General features: G+C 39.6%; 2 protein-coding genes across 9 annotated transcripts in view; one reads left to right on the top strand and one right to left on the bottom strand.

Annotated features, from left to right (window-relative positions):
• The window catches only part of LOC144600609 (BCL-6 corepressor-like protein 1), a 185,991-nt gene extending 177,312 nt beyond the window's left edge, over positions 1-8,679 (top strand). For all 8 annotated transcript variants that reach the window (XM_078412395.1, XM_078412396.1, XM_078412397.1 and 5 more), the window contains one exon: positions 2,829-8,679. In XM_078412395.1, the coding sequence (XP_078268521.1) occupies positions 2,829-3,114 (286 nt within the window). In that variant the 3' untranslated portion in view covers positions 3,115-8,679. The remainder of the gene's footprint in view (positions 1-2,828) is intronic.
• Positions 8,680-20,724: 12,045 nt separating this feature from the next.
• LOC144600395 (mid1-interacting protein 1-like) lies at positions 20,725-24,246 on the bottom strand. Its single transcript, XM_078411981.1, has one exon. It carries the CDS (start codon positions 21,701-21,703, stop codon positions 21,284-21,286), a length of 420 nt encoding a protein of 139 aa, XP_078268107.1. The 5' UTR covers positions 21,704-24,246; the 3' UTR covers positions 20,725-21,283.
• Between the last annotated feature and the right edge of the window lie 928 nt (positions 24,247-25,174).

Raw genomic sequence — 25,174 nt, 5'->3', positions numbered from 1 at the left:
GTCAAAAGCCTTGCTAAACTCCATGTAAGTGACATCAAGCACACTGCACCCCCCCCCCCCCCCCGGCCATCCTTGTGCCTCCACAAAAAAATTAAATGAAATTAGTTAGCACAAGCTTCCCTTAACAAATCCATTCTGTATGTCCCTGATTACTTACAAGCTTGCATACAAATTAGGAACAGTAGGCCACTTGTCCCTCAGCTGCTCTAATCATAATTTCAACTCCATTTTCCACATACTCCCATAGTCCTTTGTCCCTTTTCTTATCAAGAATATATCTATATTTCTTGTGGACGTAAAGATATTTGAATAATTGCTTTCAGCCACCATTTGAAGGAGGGAGTTCCAAAGATTCATGATCTCTTGAGAGAAAAAAAAATCACCTCATCTGTATCTTAAATGGAGGATCTCTTATTTCCAAATGACCTGTAGGTTTAAATTCTCCATTGAGAAAAAATATCCTTTCTACAGCTGAACATGTTAAGACTCCACAAGAGTTCCGCAGGGCTCGGTGCTGGGGCCGCTGCTCTTCACATAGTATATTTGTGAATATACAAATATATATTCAAATATATATAAGGGCGGCACGGTAGCGCAGCGGTAGAGTTGCTGCTTTACAGCGAATGCAGCGCCGGAGACTCAGGTTCGATCCTGACTACGGGTGCTGCACTGTAAGGAGTTTGTACGTTCTCCCCGTGACCTGCGTGGGTTTTCTCCGAGATCTTTGGTTTCCTCCCACACTCCAAAGACGTACAGGTATGTAGGTTAATTGGCTGGGTAAATGTAAAAATTGTCCCTAGTGGGTGTAGGATAGTGTTAATGTACGGGGATCGCTGGGCGGCACGGACTTGGAGGGCCGAAAAGGCCTGTTTCCGGCTGTATATATATATGATATGATATGATATGATATTAATGATTTGGATGAGGGGATTGAAGGATTTTTGGCTAAGTTTTCAGATGATACGAAAATAGGTGGCGGGGCAGGTAGTGTAGAGAAAGCAGGGATTCTGCAGAAGGACTTGAATATGTTGGGAGAGTGGGCAGTGAAGTGGCAGATGGAATATAGTGTAACAAAGTATGGAGTCATGCATTTTGGTAGTAGGAATAAAGGTGTAGATCATTTTCTAAATGGGGAGAGAATCCAGAAATTGGAGGTGCAAAGGGACATGGGAGTGCTGGTGCAGGATTCCCAAAAATTAAATCTGCAAGTCGTATCGGTAGTAAAGAAAGCAAATGCAATGCTAGCATTTATTTTGAGAGGGCATGTATACAAAAACAGGGATGTAATGCTGAGGCTCTATAAGGCACTGGTCAGGCCACATTTTGGAATATTGTGAGCAATTTGTTGCACCATATCTGAGGAAGGACATGCTGGCTCTGGAGAGTGTCCCGAGGAGGTTTACAAGAATGATCCCAGGAATGATTAGGTTAACATATGGTGAGCGCTTGATGGCACATGGCCTGTACTCGCTGGAGTTTAGAAGAATGAGGGGGGACCTCATTGAAACATACAGAATAGCGAAACACTTGGATAGAGTGAATGTGGAGAGGATGGTTCCACTAGTGGGAGAGTCTAGGACTAGAGGTCATAGCTTCAGAATTAAAGGATGTTCTTTTAGGAAGATGAGGAGGAATTTCTGTAGTCAGAAGGTGGTGAATCTGCGGATTTTTTTGCCACAAAAGGCTGTGGAGGCCGTCTGGATATATTTAAAGCAAAGATAGATAGATTCTTGATTAGTACAAGTGTCAGTTATTGGGAGAAGGCAGGAGAATGGGGTTAGGAGGGAGAGATAGATCAGCCATGATTGAATGGCGGAGTAGACTTGATGGGCCGAATGGCCTAATTCTGCTCCTATCACTTATTAATTTACAACTCTCTGACTGAAAAAGTTTTTCCTCATCTCCGTTCTAAATGGCCTACCCCTTATTCTTAAACTGTGGCCCCTGGTCCTGGACTCCCCCAACATTGGGAACATTTTTCCTGCCTCTAACGTGTCCAACCCCTTAATAATCTTATATGTTTCGATAAGATCCCCTCTCATCCTTCTAAATTCCAGTGTATACAAGCCCAGCCGCTCCAGTTTTTCAACATACGACAGTCCCGCCTTTCCGGGAATTAACCTAGTAAACCTACGCTGCACGCCCTCAATAGCAAGAATATCCTTCCTCAAATTTGGAGACCAAAACTGCACACAGTACTCCAGGTGCGGTCTCACTAGGGCCCTATACAACTGCAGAAGGACCTCTTTGCTCCTATACTCAACTCCTCTTGTTATGAAGGCCAACATTCCATTGGCTTTCACTGCCTGCTGTACCTGCATGCTTCCTTTCAGTGACTGATGCACTAGGACACCATAACCTCACACTTATCCACATTAAACTGCATCTGCCATGCATCCGCCCACTCACACAACCTGTCCAAGTCACCCTGCAACCTCATAGCATTTTCCTCACAGCTCACACTACCACCCAGCTTTGTATCATCTGCAAATTTGCTAATGTTACTTTTAATCCCTTCATCCAAGTCATTAATGTATATGTAAATAGCTGTGGTCCCAGCACCGAGCCTTGTGGTACCCCACTAGTCACTGCCTGCCATTCTGTCCATGTCCATGGCTTCCCATCCATTACTTTAATCTGTTGTGTTACTATATGAAATGCAAAATGACTCGGATCTTTTTTTAACTTTAAAGACCAGCAATTGTTGAATCATTTTATGTATAATATGATAATTCTGGAGGCAGGGGGTAAGAGGTTTCATGTTATATCATATGGTTATCCTGTATTGTGGCAGAATTATATTTAACATTGTTTCTTTGTTTGTGCAGCCCTTGTAATTGGTTGGTGTTATCTGAAGTTCTACGAAGATTGAAAATGTCAGTCAGGATTTTTCAGTCCCGCTACCCTCAGTTTGAAATTGTTACCATTACTGAAGTGGAATTTTACAAGCAGGTGTCCACAAGCCAGGTACATTCTCAACTCGGGAATCTCCAGTTCTGCTCCCTGGATGGCAGGATGTCTCTGGAATTGGTACGGTGCGTGCCAGAGCTATTGGACCTTATTGGTTCTACGGTGGAATTATTAACTGAAGACTGTGAAAAATTCACAAGGTGAATCAAAATCATGACTGATTGACAAACTTATCATTCCCCATTTATTTGAGATGGGAATTGAATGGGTACTAACAGGTGTGTGCAGTAAGCAAGCTATTACTTCTGTTATCTCAAATCAGGCATCGACTAGCCATGCTGACAAATAGTAGAAATAACAGGTCAGTCTTGACCTTAAAGTGCAACAGTACAAGGTTTGCTGGGATGTTTAAAAAAACGTGTTAGAACATTTTAACTAGGTTCATTAAAAAGATTTTCTATCTAATTATGTTCAAGTGCACCTCAGTTTGTGATCCATTAACCATGAACAATGATCAGTAATGCCAGTGGTACAGTTGATTCTTGTAAAATAAACATTATTTATTCCTGTTCCTACATTTTGCTTATCACTTACCCTGTATCCTCTTTTAAAAGATATTTAAAAAACTGCTTTATTTTCTGCCTGTTTCAACTGCAATTGTGCACCACACATCAGTTTTCACCGAGAGGTCAGGAGATAGTCTTGTCATATTTTCAAAACTGTTTTTAGAGCCAGTTGCAGGGAGGTGGGAAGAATACCTGGTGAATTAGAGTACTTCTCATTTCTCTTCTTGCTCTTCCTGCCTCTCAGGTAGCCTTGACTCAAACTGAGAGCCTTGCACATCAGTGAAGCTGAAATAAGGCATTCAGCAGAGTATAGTTAAACGTGCGTCCAATGTTTTACTGTGATACGCCATTTTGCATTGAAGAAATACAATTATATGTATTTTTTAAATGCACTTGTATCTAATCTGCTGCACATAGAACAAAATTAATGTTTTTAAATATGAGGGTTTTTTTTTTAGATCAAGAAACAGGAATTCACTGTATCATAATTTAGCCAAATTACCGGTGCCTGAAAGGCATATTTTCAACATTCTAAATTAAAATTGTTCATTTCTTAGCAACTGAGCATAAAATTGCTCCTAAATATAACATTTAACAATGACAGAGGGTATCTTAATGAAATCAGTAGTTTCCTTGTCAGACTATATCTAGAAATTTGATATTTGTACCCTGTAAGTAGGGATTATGACTTTTTGCCACAGTTATGTTTTGTGGGTGTTTATATTTTCTTGAGCAGATTTTTATTTTCCAGCTTAGAGCAATTTTAAATCAAACTTAGACTAATCAAAACTGAAATTGAATGCTAGCATGTATGTTGTTTATTGAGGTAAAAATTGAAAAACCTACTGGAAATTTTGTTAGTTACTGATAATTTTCAACCCGAGTTAGAATCTATACAACTCTGAGATGATGCACTTTATGTTGACTGCTTGTTGAGTTGCACCAATCATTGGCTTTCTATACGACTGCAATTACACAAATTAAAGTCAAGTGTTTGTTTAAAAGAAAGAAAGTTTAAAAGAGACAGGCAGCGTGTCTCCTTTGAAGTACAAGGCTGATTCAAAGCTCCTTTGGTTGTACATGCGATTAGGGTAATCAACATTCCATTTTTGCCATTTAAACCAAAATGCTGAGCTAGTAGGTAATGATTTTTTATTTTAGAATAAGACTGACAACCAAATCACATTTTAATTTGGTTAGATTTTATCGTAAACCAGAAAGAAATAATCTAGGTTTAAGAGTCATGTGTTTTCATGTTAGTGTGATGCAAATTGGATGTGCATTGTTGCAAAACTCAGGAATCGGACCAGTGATCCAATTCGTAGAGGCAACAAAGCCTCTGAGGTAATCTCACTCTGCTTAGATTTCACATCAGATATAGTATAATTATAATTCTAAATAAAACCAGTTTCCATGCTATTGATTCAGTGGCAGTCATTAATATTTGACATGTCAAAGCCAGGTATGCAGTGCAGCCCTGCTGATTTTACTGTTGGTAGCAGATCTAAAAGCACACAACTCCCTATGAACCTTCTATTGTTTTATTTGAAGTTCTGTGTGAATGTAGATGCATCAAGCTTCACCTTCCCTCAGCCATTCAACAGGTGTATGATCAAACAATATAACTGGTTGGCTGCTTTTAGCACTCTTTGAAACTTGCAGTATAGATGAGATATACCTGGGTATAACTGATTTGGTTTTCTGTAATGTTTCATATATTAAAATATCAGTTGATCACAGCATTGCATTCATTATACCTGCAGGTGATGATGTGAGCATTTATCTCATTATATGCAGTGGTCCACGACAAATGCAGTGGAATAGTTCATCTGTTATTGTAATGAATTTGCCTGAAAGTCTGCCTTAAGTGGCATTTTTCCCTTTTTACTCCATCTACTTCATGAGTAAAACATCAGCACTGAACAGCCTTTATCAAAGTCATGAACTGCCAAGCCGTGAATAGAGAGCAATTCAACCTACAGTTCTTCCCTCATTGCTAGTTACTATTACACAATTGAAAATACAAAGTATATAAAATAGGTACAGAAACTTAAAAGCTAATTACAATCTTATACTGTTTCTTGTTCAGTTGTCTTGGTGTACAACATTTGTAAATAAATGTGCAGCCCATGTTAGTACTACCCAATTTGATAGCTTGCTACCAATGGTAAAAACAGTATGAACATCTGATAGACAAGATTGCTTAGAGGATCGAAATCCTTGCTCAACTGCAAGGTGAATCTACTTCATCATAACTGCATTGGTATTGACTTTGAAATGAGAGATTAAATTGAGGCTGCAACTAACATATGAGATATGGTTATAAGATATTGCTGCCGCAATTCAATAAGAGTAGAAAAGCTCTGAGAATATCTAGCCTGTTATTTATCTCTCATCGCATTACTAAATGACATTAACTAATCATTTGTACCATATGCTATGTGCCGTACACAATGGTGTCTTTAAAACAAAAGATGCACATCGTTCAGAACATATAAACAACTGTATATTTGTAAAATTCCTTTGATATTCAGCTTCATTTGCATGAGAACAATGGTCAAAAATCGCGTTACCAGCTCCAAACAAATCTTTACCAGATTAAAATTTAAACAAAATGTTTATATCAGGAAATATTAGGTTGATCAGTAAACCAACTTTTATGCAATACTATCATAGAGTAATAAACACAGATATCTTTACAAAGTATAATATTGAGTTAGATCATTTTCTGTATTCCTAGCACCTGTTCTCCCATCCCCATTCTGTAGGAGTCAATTCAGTCATCTGTAAATGATGCAAAATATCAAAATGCACCTTGTTTTATTATTACACCAAATCAGAACTTGTATGTGGTGAAAGTGATATTTCTAGACTATTAGATATAACAGTTAAATTTTAAATTTGTACATCAAGGATAATTATTGAGAGTTCATGTCAAAATTAGTAGGTTTATTAACATTAAGATATAACATCTGTCAACTCAATACAGCAGCCAAGATGGTGCCTTTATTAAATATTACAAACTGTTCATAAACATAATTGTTGGCAAGTAGAAAATGTTGAAAAGGCATAGTCTGCTGATCAGCATCTCAAAGAAATACATTAGGATAATGCTCATGAAGGAAGACATCTTAACTTTAACTTTAATAGATTCTTTTGTCTCTCTGCTTTTTTACTGCACAGCTCAAACTTTTTTCTGTGTTTATTCAGCATTACCATTTCATTTTCTTTCTAGTAAACGTCATCATTTTGCATTAAGGGAATTACCTCCTACCATTTCCAATAATTCATCAAAAATCTGCATGGTAACTCAGTTTTATCATAATTTGACCAAGTATTTGTTGCCATCTGGGTGCTCAAGGTCTGCTGTAATCTCAATTTATATCTCAGCATTCCTTAAAATAAATGGCACTTCCATTCAGTAAAACAAATAACCATGTTGTAATCAAATTCTGCTAGTTAACTGGGCATACTTTTTATTGCTAAGTCTCCAGTGAGATAGCTGAATTTTGGTGCTGCAACCTTGCGATAAATCTGTGGTAGTGTGTAGATTGAAGTATTTATCTGTTTACAACTACTGCAGTTATCTAAAGTAAACTTATAAAAATAAATAAAATGCCAGAATACTCAGTATGTCAGACAGCATGTGGCCAGAGAAACAAGTTAATGCTTCAGATTATTCACTGGTCATTAGAACTATGAAGATTTAATTTTTTTTAAATTGCAAGGAATGTCATTTTCTTTGTTCTCTCTACCTTCTTCTACTCCGCAAAGTGTGTTTACCTTCCAGCATTTCCCAGCCCTGAAGAAAGGTCAACTTGAAATGTTAATTCTGTTTCTCTTGCTACTGATACTTGCTGCCTGTTGAATTTTTCCAGTATATTTTGTTTTCAATTTCAGATGTCCAGCATCAGAAGTTTTGTGCTTTACTTAAACTTCTAAAACCAGATGAGGCTTCACCTTCATGTAAAAATCCTTCTTAGAAGTTTATAAGACTGTTCTGTGTATATTTTGTACAGTGTTTGATATTGCTAAAAGGAGTTGGAACCCTGTTGGTTAACTCTTAGTTTATATAAAGAAGTCTGCATTGTCTTGCTGGAAAACTAAAGCAGTCATTGATGGATTTTTTGAATTCTTCATGTTTATATGTTTGTTGTTTATATACGCCAGAGTTTTTTTTGTTTAAAAAAGTAAATTATTTAGTTGACAGCATATTTTGTTTTAAAGATTTAACAAATGTATTGTGTTGGTAATATAAGCAATGAGGAACTTAGATGAAAGTCTGTAGACTGGACTTATTCAGATTTATTTCTAAGAAGCACAGAATAGACCTTGCTGTTTTGTTTACAAGAACTAAGGTGGATTCTGGAATGAATCACAAATCACATTTATACAGTTATCTGAAATCAACAATTAAACTTATTTGGATTATACCTTTGATTCAGAATTGCATTTACTGGAAGTATAATAACTTCTTCACTCTTCTGTTCGAGGAGAGATATGTTTATGATTGCATGTTCTCTCGGTTCCTCATTATCAATAAGGTTTTTGAAAAGTTAAATTGAACCACGAATCATAGATAATTGAGTATATAGTACATGCAATAGTGCTTAAGCAGACAGTTATAACCATAAGGGTGCTGATGACTGAGGACGCTCAACATGTTACAGTTCGGAGTTCAGTATTCAGGTTGTTCAAACTGTTGAATCCAAATTCTTATTGCAGTGATCTGCTTTTTACATCTTTCTCATTTTCCTGCTATGTGATTCTCAACATATCTCTTCATTACTTAGTTTGTTTTTTTTTAAATCCCTGTAAGGAAAAATTAGTAAGAAATCTAGACCATAGCAATATTTTAGTTAACAGGTTCAGGTTAATTTCAACCTAAATTGCCTGGTTTATTTCAGTACAGCATGAAACCAGGAGGGCTATAAAGCAGGTGTCCAACTAGAACTATGGCTTCCGTGTTGGGCAGCCAAGATTAAAATTATTTGTGCCGAATCCCACACTAGCAGCCTCCTTTGCATTTTGAGCAAATGAGATGAGTAAATCTTTGTTGTTGTTATCACATTTATTTTCCTGTTATTTTTAATTGTTGTTTAACTATGTAAATCTGTTTTTGCCTTCGATTCTGTATCTCTTTAGCACCAACCTGGTCCTCCCATCCTACATATATTTTAATTAAAACAAAAAGTGATGCTTTTATGTTTTAACAGACGTTTTTTTCTTATCTGGCACTAACTGACATCCTTGCAACTGCATATCAGTGATTACAATTATCTGAAGCGTAGTGATCAACACACTTGGGCATATCTTCAATTAACTTATGCATTAAGGCATGCTGAGACATAGTTTGTTGTGCTAGTTGTGTGTTACAGTTGCTGCGGACCACCACCCGCATCACCATTCCCTTCCTCCCACCCTTAAATTTCTTTGTCCAAGGTCAGAATAAAAAAGCTGTTGCATGTTTCTTCATGAAAAGTATGCTGCCCAGGACCAAGAGCTGGCGACTGGAAGCTACGGATTTGAATGAATGTTTATGTTACCAAAAGAGGTGAGTAATTGGTTAGTGTGGTTAGGGGGGCAGAGGATGGAGTCTCCATTGGAACTCTTTGGCTCGATGGATCTTGGTTACCGACCAATCAGATTTTCGAGGGATGGATAGGCTTCAGTATGCTGGAGCGTTTAAATCATCAGAGGATCAGAGATCCTGGCCCAGACTTGGAGATATGGTTAAAGAAAGGTCTTCTCTGATTGAATTTCTAACCCATCTGTTAATAAGACGCACCAATTTGTCAAGTCTGATTTTACCATGTATCTTTGTTTTAATTACTGATGACCATAATTTGAATTTTACGACACAGAAATATTTTGCCTTTAGATATTGATCACCTGGTTTTTTTTGTGGAGTTGTATCTGGAGGTTTTATGCATCCATCCCATGAAAGTGAAGTTATGCAAGCAGAGGTTTCAGATTAGCTCTCAAATCACGAGCGTTTGTGCTGGTTCTTTGTTGGGGTACTGGAGGTGCTAGTGAAGGAGATATACAGAAGAAGAAGAATGTCATGTACCTGCAGTTGATTAGCCTATCTTGCCCTTCTTTATCCTGAAACAACATGCTCTCATATCAACCTTGCAGATGAAAAAAAAACTTAGCATTCCCTTTCTCCTGGCAACTTCAACATGTTCTCAATAGAATAGTCATAGTATAGACCAGTGCTTTTTTTAGATTAAACGCTTGGAGAATTTCTGGAATTTTAGTAATTGTTCAAAATTGTAAAGATAGAGCATAAAGTGGATATGACTTTAAAGTGGATAGGCTTCACATGCTGAGAATCAGGTTTTATCAGAGGTTAGTTGGTGTTATTGAAAACAACCTTATCTGGGCTATTGCTGGAGCATATGAAGTTACAACCATCCACAAGCTAGCTTGTTTGTTTCTATCAGCTGCCAATCATCCTTCCAAACTCAGTCCTCTTGCTTCACCACTATTTGTTGGATGCAGACCACCCGTATGCTGCATCACAACTGCTCTATCCCATTTTTCTCTGCACACAGGTCCTCAACCTGTGGTAATCACACTGCCCATGTTGCACACAGGATTGCTCCACTGTCTTTGACGTGACTCTTAAATTTTTACTTAAGAGCTTGTTATAGAGGGTGGCATGGTGGCACAGTGGTAGAGTTGCTGCTTTACAGTGCTTGCGCTTGCAGCGGTAGAGTTGTTGCCTTGCAGCGCTTGCAGCACCAGAGACCCGGGTTCGATCCTGACTACGGGTGCCGTCTGTACGGAGTTTGTACGTTCTCCCCGTGACCGCGTGGGTTTTCTCCGAGGTCTTCGGTTTCCTCCCACACTCCAAAGACGTACAGGTTTGTAGGTTAATTGGCATAGTATGAACGTAAGATTGTCCCTAGTGTGTGTAGGATAGTGTTAATGTGCAGGGATTGCTGGTCGGTGTGGAATCGGTGGTTTCCGCGCTGTATCTCTAAAACTAAAAACTAAAAAAACTGAAGTCATAGAGTCTTAGAGCATGGAAACAGGCACTTTGGCATTACTTGCCCATACCAGCCAACATGTCCTGTTTACTCGAGTCCCACCTGCCTGCATTTGGCCCATATCCCTCTCTACTTGTCCTATCCATTAAATCTATGTCTGAGAAAATTGAGACTTGATTGAATGGATTTGCTTTCTTTCTATTATTATGTGAAAATTTGCATTGAAACAGTAGACTATATTTCCTATATTTAACTTGAATGGAAGTACCAAAACAATCCTGGTTTTGACTCTTAGTGTTTTCTACGAAGTCCTAGTATCAATGGTCTGAGTGCCTGTTTCTGCAGTAAAACAAAACTCAAACCTTCCTGTTGCTATAATTTTCCAACAGCATATTAATGGTGCATATTTTGTTTGTATGCATACCGACTGAGGATGAGGTCATTCTGTAATGTTTATGTTCACACAAGACGATTTTGTTTGTGGCTGGGAATCAAAATTTGTTTCATGATGCTTAGAAGCACCAGGGAATGTTTTGTTATAGTAAAAAAAAAAGGACTGAGTTTTCATTGCTATTTTATTGAGGGGATTACATTTTGTTTTAATACATTTCATAGATGGCCATGAAGTGTAAATATACAATGTTAAGCTTTGAAATTGGAATATTAAATTCATGAAGAACCACATTTTTTCTAAAAGTAAGCTGTATTCATAAAATGTATCAATGTACTGAAGCACCTTCCCATGCATTTCAATGCGCTAACCTGCATCATTAGATTGTGGACAATCTGCATTATTAGATTGTGGACAGCACCTTGCAATGGATAACAAGCAAGCTTTGGGCAGACCGAAGTGCACTTTTTACCTAGTCAGTACTTGTCCCGATGGGAACACAGCATTCTGCCAATTCACCTTGCACTCCCTATTTTGGAGATCACGTTCTTCATCTGTACAATGTTCTGTTGAAGGCATCTAACTAATAAGCAAGTTTCCACCCACTGTTCCACTATTAATGTATTCATTTTTCAGGATCTGGGGGTTGCTGGAAAAGCTGGCATTTATTGCTCCTCTTTCATTACGCCTGAGAAGGTAATGGTGAGCTATCTTGATGTCACCTGGATTGAAACAAATTGGCTTGAGATTGATTTCTGGGATCCCTGAGTAACATTGGGATGATAGAGATCTTGCTGCAGGTCTGCCTCAAGGATCCGCCAGTCCCAGTTACCGATGACAGAATATTGGCTTCAGGAAGGAAGCAGAGGATGATGGTGGAAGGTTGTTTCTCGGACTGCAGGCCTGTGATTAATGTTGTGCCTCAGGGTTCGGTAGTGGGTCCATTGCTGTTTGTCATCTATATTAATGATTTGTATGAGAACGTACATGCATGATTAGTAAGTTTGCAGATGACACTAAAGTGGATGGTATGGTAGATAGTAAAGATGGTTGTCCAAAATTGCAACAGGATCTTGATCAGTTGGGCAGGTTGGTTGAAGAATGGTTAATGGAGTTTAATGCAGAAAAATGCAAGATGTTGCATTTTTGGAAGTCAAACCAGGGCAGTTCTGAATGGCAGGGCTCTGGGGAGTGTTGTAGGACAGAGAGCTCCAGTAGTGCAAGTACATAGTTCATGTAAAGTGGCGTCACAAGTAGTTAAGATGGTCAAGAAGGCTTTTGACACATTGACCTTCATCAGTCAGAGTACCGAGTATAGAGGTTGGAAGGTCATGTTACAGTTATACAAGACATTGGTGAGCCGCATTTACAGTATTGTGTTCAGTTTTGGTCACCCTGTTATAGGAAAGATGTTGTTAAGCTGGTAAAGATGCAGAAGTGATTTTACAAGGATGTTGCCAGGACTCGAGGGCCTGAACTACAAGGAGAGGTTGAGCAAGCTAAGACTTTATTCCTTGGAGTGCAGAAAGAAGAGGGACGATCTTATATAGGTGTATAAGATACTGAGAGGAATAGATAGGGTAAATGCACAGACTCTTTTACCCATAATACGGTAATCGAGAACCAGAGGACATAGGTTTAAGGTGAAGGAGGAAAGATTTAATAGGAACCTGAGAAGCAACTTTTTTACAAAAAGGGTGGTGGGTATATGGAACGAGTTGCTGGAGGAAGTAGTAGAGGCAGCTACTATCACAATGTTTTTTGTTTTTTTTTAATTAATTTTATTTAAATTTTAACAAAACACATACATGTTAACTATCACAATGTTGAAGAAATATTTTTATTAGGTACATGGATAGGATGTTTAGAGATAGATGGGCCAAATGCAGGCAGGTGGTATTAATGTTGATGGGGCATGTTGGTTGGCATGAGCAATTTGGTCCAAAGGGTCATTATTCATGATGTATGAGACTATGAGAGGATGTTAGGAGGTTGCAGGATGACCTGGTCAGGTTGAGTGAGTGGGCAGATGCAGTATAATGTAGATAAATGTGATGTTATCCACTTTGGCAGCAAAAACAAGGAGGCAGATTATTATCTCAATGGTGTCAGGTTAGGTAAGGGGGAAGTGCAGTGAGACCTGGGTGTCCTTGTGCACCAGTCATTGAAAGTTGGCGTGCAGGTACAACAGGCAGTGAAGAAAGCTAATGGCATGTTGGACCTCATAACGAGAGGATTTCAGTATAGGAGTAAAGAGATTCTTCTGCAGTTGTTTAGGGCCCTGGTAAGACTACATCTGGAGTATTGTGTACAGTTTTGGTCTCCTAATTTGAGGAAGGACATCCTTGTAATTGAGGCACTGTAGCATAGGTTCACGAGATTGATCCCTGGGATGGCGGGACTGTCATATGAGGAAAGATTGAAAAGACTAGGCTTGTATTCACTGGAGTTTAGAAGGATGAGAGGGGATCTTGTAGAGACATATAAAATTATAAAAGGACTGGACAAGCTAGATGCAGGAAAAATGTTCCCAATGTTGGGGAAGTCCAGAACCAGGGGCCACAGTCTTAGAATAAAGGGGACGCCATTTAAAACTGAGGTGAGAAGGAACTTTTTCACCCAGAGTTGTGAATTTGGAATTCTCTGCCACAGAAGGCAGTGGAGGCCAATTCACTGGATGAATTAAAAAGAGAGTTAGATAGAGCTCTAGGGGCTAGCGGAATCAAAGGATATGGGGAGAAGGCAGGCACAGGTTACTGATTGTGGATGATCAGCCATGATCATAATGAATGGCGGTGCTGGCTCGAAGGGCCAAATGGCCTCCTCCCGCACCAATTTTCTGTTTATGTCCTTACGATCTTATAAAGCTTCTAAATTAAAGAGTTTAGAAGTACAACATGGAAACAGGACTTTAGGCTAACTAAGTCCATGCCATCTATTGATCCCAGGGATCACTAGTTCTACGTTATCCAACTTTTGCATCCACTCCCTACACATTAGAGGTAATTAACAGAGGGCAATTAACCAACAAAGCCACATATCTTTGGGGTGGGGAGGATACCAGAACACCTGGTGCAAACCCACGAGGGTCACGTAGAGAATGTGCAAACTCCACGCAAGCAGCACCCATTGTCAGAATCGAACCCAGGTCTCGGGTGCTGCAATGCAATAGCTCTACTAGTTGTGTCACTGTGCCACCCAGCAAGGAGGCAATTTCCGAGCTCTTCCCACTCCTATTTCCACTTGTAAGTGACGATGGTGATACCCAACTTTGTGGATTGTAACTTTATGCCAGTAATAAGCATAGGGGTACATAGGCCCACAATTTCTAGACTACCCCAGCATCTTTCCATCCAGATCGAAGGGTGGGTAATGGCAGGTTTGTCAAATTACATTATGATTGAGCAGTGTTTCTTAATTTGTTGAAATGGGGAACAACCAAGGCTGCAGGAAATTTTGAGATCAGGTCAAGGTCAAGGAAAAAATCTTCAGCCCAAATCTTCAGCTCCTTTTCTTGTGACAATTCTCACACATTACTTTTGTGCTTTAATCTTTGCTGCTTTGTTCTCATAACTGCAAAGATTGACCTCTGTGGTGAATTCTTATCTGGAGTCAATACCACTAAAATAAATGTATTGTAACAAGTGATAATAAACAAATATAGACGAGAAAGCAAAAACGCTGGTAGCTACTTTGGGTGCAAGTCCTATTCCATTCCTAGTAACTGTTGCAGCAGGTTCAATGTAGGCAGACCACAAAATGAAAATGGATAAAGGCTTTTGAAAGACATAGAATAGAAAGCTGCAGATAGATTTACTGTATTTTGCCAATTCCAGATCAGGATAGGATAAGACAGAGCATTGCAGCATCTATTTCCCTGAACAGCTCGTTGATTTCAATCATCGCTGTCACATAATTAGACAGAATATAGGCCTATTTGTCTTAATACTATCTGCAGCAAAGGCAGAAAATGTATAGATAAAATCTGTTAGTGTCTTTGATCATAATTTGTGTTGATTCACCATATTGTACATTTCCAGATTAAGGAAAAAAAGACCTTGAGCAGCAATTCCAAGCATACAATCTGTTAATTTACATTGGCATCTGGTTTTGTATGCAACTTTTACATTGCTGACAAATGGTGTCTTAGGAAAATGTTTCAATCAGTCAACAAACTGTTAAGTGAACTGAGAATCAGCCTCTAATAAAATTGTGCCAGCAAGGAAGAAAGTTATGTGTAGGAAAGAACTACAGATGCTGGTTTAAATCGATGATAGACACAAAATGCTGGAGTAACTCAGCATCTCTAGAGAGAAGCAATGGGTGATGTTTCGGGCCGAGACCCTCCAGACTGAAGGAAGAAAATTACCTAGCACTAGGACTCAAATTACAGCTTAGAACTGTGAAGGAAAATAACTGCAGATGCTGGTACAAATCTAGGAAAATGATTCAGTCTGAAGAAGGGTCTTGTCTCGAAATGTCACCCATTCCTTCTCTCCTGAGATGCTGCATGACCCGCTAAGTTACTCCAGCTTTTTGTGATGGCTTAGAACTGAGATCTTCTTCAGCAAAACGCCAATAACCTTGTGCATCAGCCACATAGTTGTGGTGTATTTACCTTTTGAGTTTTTGTGTTTTGGCAGCTGAGCCTTGCCGTAGTTCCAGGTATAAAGCATTGTGGGATACCTGTATTACCTCTCTGGTGGTGTTGAAGTAAAGCGGCCATATGTTGTATGCTAACCCGTCTCACTCGTCAATTCTTATCATAATACACCACAGTTAAAGTTGGCGACGAGGATAAAACAAGCAGAAAATGCCTATCATAGGTTCCATAGGGGAGTTCGCCCCGAAGATGGAGTCTTGGTCGGCGTATGTGGAACGTTTAGAGCAGTTTTTTGAGGCTAACGACATTGCAGAGTAGAAGCAAGTGGCTACTCTGTTAAGTGTGATGGGAGCATCTACATATGGTCTGTTAAGGAACCTGGTGCAGCCGCTGAAGCCAAAAGATAAGTCCTACGGCGACATTGTGAACATTTTAAAGACTCATTTTGAACCCAAGCTGTTGCTTATTGCGGAGAGATTCCGCTTTAACCGATGCAACCAGCGGGCGGACGAGTCTGTGACCAGTTAGGTTGCGGAGCTGAAACAGTGTGCAGTTAACTGTGAGTTTGGAGCGACGTTGAACGAGACGCTTCGTGACCGTTTTGTCAGTGGGATTTGTAACGAGGCAAGTCAGCGCCGGCTGTTGTCGGAGTCCAACCTGACTTTTGCACGGGCATTTGAAGTCGCCCTCAGCATGGAGACTGCGGAGAGAGACAAGCAGCAGCTGCGGGGACACGAGGCGCGTCCGAACCAAGTGCATAAAGTGGATGCGCACACGGCTAAGCAAACGGGGAGGAACTGCCACAGATGTAACGGCAAAAATCACAGCCCACAGGTGTGTCGCTTTAAAGACGCAAAGTGTTACAACTGTGGTAAAACCGGGCATATTAAAAGAGCATGCAGAGGAAAAGTGGCGGCGGCACCGACACAGAGCAGATATAAACGACAGACTGATAAAAACACAAAGTATGTGGAGGCAGAAGAAATAGTGTTGCCCATGTTTTCATTATTAAATGGCAACAACTGTAAACAAGCATACAGGGCATGTTTTGTGGTTAATGGCAAAGAAGTCAAACTAGAAATTGACACCGGAGCTGCCGTGAGCATCATCTCAGAGGAGCTGTTTCAGACCACCTTTTTAAAGCAACCACTTGGGCTTGCTGAAGTCACACTGAAGACATACACAGGGGAGGTTATTCCTGTGTTGGGACAGTTTGAAGCCACTGTCAGCTATGAGAGTCAGAGTGAGCAGCTACCAATGATTGTGGTAAAGGGAGCAGGACCAGCTTTGTGTGGAAGGAACTGGTTAAAAAAGCTCACCTTAAACTGGAAAGAAATTAAACATGCCAGTGACAAGTCTCATCAAGAAGACATAAAGCATATTAAGAAAATGCCTCTCCTGACATCAATACCGAATGTACTGGAGTTACACTCTGAAGTGTTTAAAGATGAACTTGGCACTCTGCGTGATTTCAAAGCAACAATTCTGGTGGCCCAAAGTTTTGCAAAAGCCGCCCACTGCCATTTGCCATGAAAGCACGGGTGGAGGCTGAATTGGACCGACTGGAAAAGGCCAACATAATTACTCCAGTCAAACATAGTGAATGGGCAGCACCCGTTGTTCCTGTTGAAAAAAAGGACCATACCATTTTCCTGTGTGGAGATTACAAACTCACTGTAAACCAAGCTGCCACCACAGAGACTTATCCCTTGCCATGGATAGAGGAGCTGATGGCAACCCTCAGTGGAGGAACAGTGTTTTCAAAGATCGACCTCGCCTAGGCATACCAGCAGGTACTTCTGGAGGATGAATCAAAAAAACTGTTGACCATTAACACACCTGAGGACCAACTTTTTTACACAAAGGGTGGTGGGTATATGGAACGAGTTGCTGGAGGAAGTAGTAGAGGCAGCTACTATCACAATGTTTTTTTTAAATTAATTTTATTTAAATTTTAACAAAACACATACATGTTAACTATCACAATGTTGAAGAAATATTTTTATTAGGTACATGGATAGGATGTTTAGAGATAGATGGGCCAAATGCAGGCAGGTGGTATTAATGTTGATGGGGCATGTTGGTTGGCATGGGCAATTTGGTCCAACGGGTCATTATTCATGATGTATGAGACTATGAGAGGATGTTAGGAGGTTGCAGGATGACCTGGTCAGGTTGAGTGAGTGGGCAGATGCAGTATAATGTAGATAAATGTGATGTTATCCACTATGGCAGCAAAACAAGGAGGCAGATTATTATCTCAATGGTGTCAGGTTAGGTAAGGGGGAAGTGCAGTGAGACCTGGGTGTCCTTGTGCACCAGTCATTGAAAGTTGGCGTGCAGGTACAACAGGCAGTGAAGAAAGCTAATGGCATGTTGGACTTCATAACGAGAGGATTTCAGTATAGGAGTAAAGAGATTCTTCTGCAGTTGTTTAGGGCCCTGGTAAGACCACATCTGGAGTATTGTGTACAGTTTTGGTCTCCTAATTTGAGGAAGGACATCCTTGTAATTGAGGCAGTGTAGCATAGGTTCACGAGATTGATCCCTGGGATGGCGGGACTGTCATATGAGGAAAGATTGAAAAGACTAGGCTTGTATTCACTGGAGTTTGGAAGGATGAGAGGGGATCTTGTAGAGACATATAAAATTATAAAAGGACTGGACAAGCTAGATGCAGGAAAAATGTTCCCAATGTTGGGGAAGTCCAGAACCAGGGGCCACAGTCTTAGAATAAAGGGGACGCCATTTAAAACTGTGAGAAGGAACTTTTTCACCCAGAGTTGTGAATTTGGAATTCTCTGCCAAAGAAGGCAGTGGAGGCCAATTCACTGGATGAATTAAAAAGAGAATTAGATAGAGCTCTAGGGGCTAGCGGAATCAAGGGATATGGGGAGAAGGCAGGCACAGGTTACTGATTGTGGATGATCAGCCATGATCATAATGAATGGCGGTGCTGGCTCGAAGGGCCAAATGGCCTCCTCCCGCACCTATTTTCTATTTATGTCCTTACGATCTTATAAAGCTTCTAAATTAAAGAGTTTAGAAGTACAACATGGAAACAGGACTTTAGGCTAACTAAGTCCATGCCATCTATTGATCCCAGGGATCACTAGTTCTACGTTATCCAACTTTTGCATCCACTCCCTACACACTAGAGGTAATTAACAGAGGGCAATTAACCAACCAAGCCACATATCTTTGGGGTGGGGAGGATACCAGAACACCTGGCGCAAACACACGAGGGTCACGGGGAGAATGTGCAAACTCCACGCAAGCAGCACCCATTGTCAGAATCGAACCCAGGTCTCGGGTGCTGCAATGCAATAGCTCTACTAGTTGTGTCACTGTGCCACCCAGCAAGGAGGCAATTTCCGAGCTCTTCCCACTCCTATTTCCACTTGTAAGTGACGATGGTGATACCCAACTTTGTGGATTGTAACTTTATGCCAGTAATAAGCATAGGGGTACATAGGCCCACAATTTCTAGACTACCCCAGCATCTTTCCATCCAGATCGAAGGGTGGGTAATGGCAGGTTTGTCAAATTACATTATGATTGAGCAGTGTTTCTTAATTTGTTGAAATGGGGAACAACCAAGGCTGCAGGAAATTTTGAGATCAGGTCAAGGAAAAAATCTTCAGCCCAAATCTTCAGCTCCTTTTCTTGTAACAATTCTCACACATTACTTTTGTGCTTTAATCTTTGCTGCTTTGTTCTCATAACTGCAAAGATTGTGGTGAATTCTTATCTGGAGTCAATACCACTAAAATAAATGTATTGTAACAAGTGATAATAAACAAATATAGACGAGAAAGCAAAAATGCTGGTAGCTACTTTGAGTGCAAGTCCTATTCCATTCCTAGTAACTGTTGCAGCAGGTTCAATGTAGGCAGACCACAAAATGAAAATGGATAAAGGCTTTTGAAAGACATAGAATAGAAAGCTGCAGATAGATTTACTGTATTTTGCCAATTCCAGATCAGGATAGGATAAGACAGAGCATTGCAGCATCTATTTCCCTGAACAGCTCATTGATTTCAATCATCGCTGTCACATAATTAGACAGAATATAGGCCTATTTGTCTTAATACTATCTGCAGCAAAGGCAGAAAATGTATAGATAAAATCTGTTAATGTCTTTGATCATAATTTGTGTTGATTCACCATATTGTATATTTCCAGATTAAGGAAAAAAAGACCTTGAGCAGCAATTCCAAGCATACAATCTGTTAATTTACATTGGCATCTGGTTTTGTATGCAACTTTTACATTGCTGACAAATGGTGTCTTAGGAAAATGTTTCAATCAGTCAACAAACTGTTAAGTGAACTGAGAATCAGCCTCTAATAAAATTGTGCCAGCAAGGAAGAAAGTTATGTGTAGGAAAGAACTACAGATGCTGGTTTAAATCGATGATAGACACAAAATGCTGGAGTAACTCAGCATCTCTAGAGAGAAGCAATGGGTGATATTTCGGGTCGAGACCCTCCAGACCGAAGGAAGAAAATTACCTAGCACTAGGACTCAAATTACAGCTTAGAACTGTGAAGGAAAATAACTGCAGATGCTGGTACAAATCTAGGAAAATGATTCAGTCTGAAGAAGGGTCTTGACTCGAAATGTCACCCATTCCTTCTCTCCTGAGATGCTGCATGACCCGCTAAGTTACTCCAGCTTTTTGTGATGGCTTAGAACTGAGATCTTCTTCAGCAAAACGCCAATAACCTTGTGCATCAGCCACATAGTGGAACCTAATTACTTTTCTTTTCTATTAATAAAAATGTTGTGATGTTTATGAAAAAGGCACATTTTCATAAGTACATCTGAAAAGTCATTTTGTCAAGATAAGCATTTTTGGTGTGCATAGTGTGAGCTATACATAACCAATGTTTTTTGGCTAATTACATTGAAAGCTGGACATGCAGATCAATTAGAAACTTGCAGATGTCTGGTGATTCTTGTGCTTTCTGCTCTGTAGCACCTGATACACACCATGAATTCAGGCAAATTTTAGCTTTCCACCAGATTGGGAATAAAGCAGAGATGCTGATGGATGTGTATTGACAGACGAGTCAAAATTTCAACACATACCTTGTGTAACCGTGCTGCTAACATTTAGTGGAAAATTACCTGGGGAATTTCCATGACAAATGGAAATTGCAGTAGGAAAAATGATTGGGCAATAGTACCTTCTTAGATGGCAGAAACAGGCATTTAATATTATTAGAAATGCTTTTTCACAGTGTTATCTACAAAGGGAATTTGAACAAGTTCTTCAAATTTAAACCTTCGGACAAAAACAAAATGCAACTATCAAAAACAATATTCCATAAATAACAGTTAAAGTTGAGAACTTTAATTTGGTCTAGCTGCAGTTTAGCTTTTGGAGGTAAGGTTAGTGACAAATAATTATTAAAGTTGTGTTTCATATCTCACACAGCATATTGCACAAGGGATTTGATCATGTGGTTGGAATTAATTTGTCACTGTAGACACTGGTAGATGGAGCATGGTTTAATTCTTCCGAACCATAAATAAATTCAGAGAAGAAACAGTAATAAGCAAAAATGTAATTTACATAATAACACCAGAGATGTGGACAATTTAAAACAAAATCAAAAAGGTATCATTGAGAGGAAGAAGCCAATCACTTGTCATTTTGTTACATTTAAATGCCTTTTATTAGGTCTTCTAGTCAAGAGTAAATTTCTGAACTATAACCATTTTGAAAGTCCACTCATTTTCACCAGCAGAGGAATTAAAAAAAAAAAACAAAGCCAAACCACACATGGAGTCCAACACTTGATTTCTAACTTTACAAGTTATTAAATATTAATTGCTTTGTATAGCATTTGGTTAGATGGTTAGCTTGCAGTGTAAGCTTGCTGAGGACATTGTAAATTCCATTCAAATGATGGTGAAACAGCTGCTGAAGTTCTCCCAAATCACCATCTTCGTTGCTGGCTTTCATGAACTCCAGATCAGACTTCACTGGTTCATCTGAAATACCTGACTCTATGTCATTTTTCATGGACATAAGGAGCAAGTAATCGTCGTGCATATCCCTCTGTTTGGAGATTTTGTCTTCTCTGTGATATTCCTCCTCTTCTGCTGGGAGATCCCGCAGAAAACTTGGCACCATGACAGTTTCATCCATGACGGTGGCAACTGTGATAAATCTGTTTAAAGCATTGAACAAGGAATGCTGGCTGTTCTTTAGTTGTGTAAACTGCATTGTTTTGCACAATTTTGCAAGAATGATTCTAAATGAGAAACAAACCAGAGATTACTGGAAATTGAGGGGTGCAAAAGTGAAAAATAAAAGTTTTCAGCAAAGAATACTGAAAATAATGATTAGTATTTTAAAAATAGCAAACAAAGCTTGATAGATAAGAGTTCTAATTATTGGCAACAATTAATAATTTTATACAGAACTTTAAATATGAATAATAGAAAATGCATAAATATCCTTTCATTTATAAAACCCATGTACAGCACATACCACAGAATCACTGCAACAAAGCAAAAGAATGTTAACCAAAAAATATTCGTTCAGTTCCAGAGAATTCCTGTCATTCTGCAGATTGCTTAACTGTATCAGTGCTTTGGCTTCACCACAGTGTGTCCTTGGAAACTCCTGAGATTAGTAAACCCATTTCAGTTGGATCAAAGATGATTGACATCTCAACTAGTAAATCTATAGGCCAACAGTAACTATAATACGGAAGTTAGATTATTTAGCAACCTATCAACATCAGGTGGGAGGATGAGGAAGTTAATTTGGTAGCTTCCACCTTTGCTATTGTGCGCCAATTTTCATTGGTCTGATTTGGATGGAGCTCTACTGTAACTATTCAGAAACACGACTATATGTTTATTTCAGATAGACAAATCTTAAGCAAAGACAGTTCTATCTAAATGAATCCATTAAGCGACCAGGAATATTGATTAGAAAAGAAACATTCATAATGACACTGAAGCTGAGAAATTTGACAATTAAAAACGGATTTATTTCCAAAATGGGATGCTGCTTTTTTCAGGTCGAATGTGGTCTGATGCCATTCTGTAAGTTATGTTCTATTAAATAACTTTACATTAAGAACCAGAAGACGTAGCTTTAAGATGAGAGGCGAAAGATTTAATAGGAACCCTTTAAGCCCTTTTAAAGCAGATGGCGGTGGGTATATGGTAGGAGCTGCCAAAGGAGGTAGTTGAGGCAGGTACTATAACAACAATGATTTGGGTAGGAACATGGACAGGAAATGTTTAGAGGAATATGGGCCAAATGTAGGTAGGCGGAACCAGCATAGATGGGCATCTTGGTTGGCATCCTGTATGACTATATAGTGGCAATATACACACTCTGCCCAACTAAGTGTAATGGTGGTACATATTCTATAGTGGCAGTGTAAAAGAACACTGCACTGTAGGTTGCCTTCTAATTTACTTGCCTGGTGTTTGTGGCCCCAATGATTTATTCTGAGTTCACAATTATTGCCCAAGGTTGTCCCTGGTTCTTCAAAACTATATCCCTTGGTCTCTTGAACCAAGTGCTGATCTCAGAATTTCACTCCCCAACCACTACAGCAACCCCCTTAAATGATTCTTCAACCTGCACTAATTGAGCATTGGCTCCTGATTCAGTTCTCACCAGTGTGATTGCAACTCAATCCTCAACTGACTAATCTCCGATGCAGCAACCACTGCATTAGGCTAACCACTTCCCCATAAATGGCTCAGCAAATCCCACCACTCTCCAAAGAGTGATTCCACCATCAACCCTGATGCTGAGACCGTTCCATATTTCTCCAGCACTGGTATTGTTCGGGGATAAATATTGACCATGGAACCAGGAGAACTTCCCTGCTGTTTCAAAGGTGACCCCCTACATCCATCTGAAGAGCAAGTAAAGCTTTAGTTTAATAGTTAATTCTCCATAATCAATCTTAAATGTGTCTAAGTGAGGATTGCACAAATATGTTTTGAATCTTAAGTAAATTAAAAGTAAAATTGGCATTGAGCATTAGGTAAACATCTGAATTACCATGCACGAAAGATGGCATCTTGCACAGAGCTTTTTCACCATTTCACATTAGGCTAACCACTTCCCCATAAACATTCAGTGTGATTAACATCACTAATTGTCCAACATGTTATGTATCATCATTGGCCAGTTATCAGCCATATTGTTGTAACAGCCAGTAGTCAGCACCTGGGCATCATGTTAGTCAGGCAACATGCATATCTGCCCTTCACCTCACCAAGTCTCAGAGTCATAGAGTGATAGTGGGGAAACAGACCCTTCAGCCCAAACTGTCCCAGCTACACTCGTCCCACCTGCCCATGTTTGGTCCATATCCCTCCAAGCCTGTCCGATCCATGTACCTTATCTTACTCAATCACTTACTGACACCCAATGGCCAGTTTAGAATTTAGAATGGCCAATTAACTTACCACACTGCTCAAATTGGGACGTGGGAGGAAATCAAAGCACCTAGAGAAATCCACAGGGAGAATGTATAAATTCCATGTAGTTCAGGATTGTTCCCGGGTTCATGGAGACAGCAGCTCCACGAGCTGCACCTTTGTGCCACCCTGTGGCAAGTAACTATCTGAATACAAAAGCGACTATCTTCAAGGCACAGACCTGGAGTGTGGAGTTCTCTCAATTTGGCTAGATTCAAAGTTTTGGATCCACACTGTTCCTCGTCGACAATCAGCTTATCGAGGAACCTTCCTGCCTGAGGTCATCTGTTGCCGGTCCTGATTTATACCGGTCTTTGGTCGCTTCCATTCCCCTCTCCCCCCCACCTCACAATCAATCTGGACCAGAGTCCTGAGCCAAGATGTCACCTATCCATTTTCTCCAGAGATGCTGCCTGACCCATTGAGTTATTCCAGCATTTTTGTATCTTTGTCTTTATCTTTATTTTTTATCCGAAAACCTGTTAAACCAGCACTTCACTGCTATGCGAGATGCACATCAGCAATTCACCACAATATCTTTGACATAACCGTAACAATTGAACATGTTCATCAGAATAACATAACACCAAGTCAAAAACCACCTTAGCTTGCATGTTTAGATTTAAATTTATTATCGTCACATGTACTGTGAAAAGCTTTGTTTTGCATGCTATGCAATCTGATCAGATAATATGTATAAATATAATCAAGTCAATCTCAAATACAGTAGGTAGAGTGTAGAATATCCCTCTCAGCATTGTAGCACATCAGTTCTATCAACAAAGTCCATAATGGAGCGAGGTGAACCAGACTGTATCATAGCTTAGAACAGGACTAATCAGAAGCCTGACAAGTGTGGAAGAGGCTGTTTCTGAGTCTGATGGTGCACATATTTGAGCTTCTGTGCTTTCTGCCTGACAGGAGCAGTGAGAAGGAATGACTGGGGAGAAGTAAGTTTTTGATTATCTTTACAAGGCATCTTGAAGATAGACAATGGTGAGGAGGCTGGTCTATGTGATGGACACGTATTACTATTCTTCACAGGTTAGAAGCTGCTACGAAAGCAGCCTAAGTAAAATTTCCATGATTTAATGCAATTGAATGTTATGGGTAGGTGGTTATTTCTTTGAGGTCATAAGCTGGCACTAATGGACCAAATTTTATTAGCTTATGCCTAAAGTTGCTTAGGTTTAGCTGCTTCATCTGGCGAGTTGTGGTAGATGGAATTGAACATTGTGCA

Source organism: Rhinoraja longicauda, chromosome 15 (genome assembly GCF_053455715.1).
Source record: "Rhinoraja longicauda isolate Sanriku21f chromosome 15, sRhiLon1.1, whole genome shotgun sequence".
Taxonomy (NCBI): domain Eukaryota; kingdom Metazoa; phylum Chordata; class Chondrichthyes; order Rajiformes; family Arhynchobatidae; genus Rhinoraja; species Rhinoraja longicauda.
The sequence above is the reverse complement of the archived record's forward strand: the minus strand, read 5'-3'. Positions and strand labels throughout refer to the sequence as shown.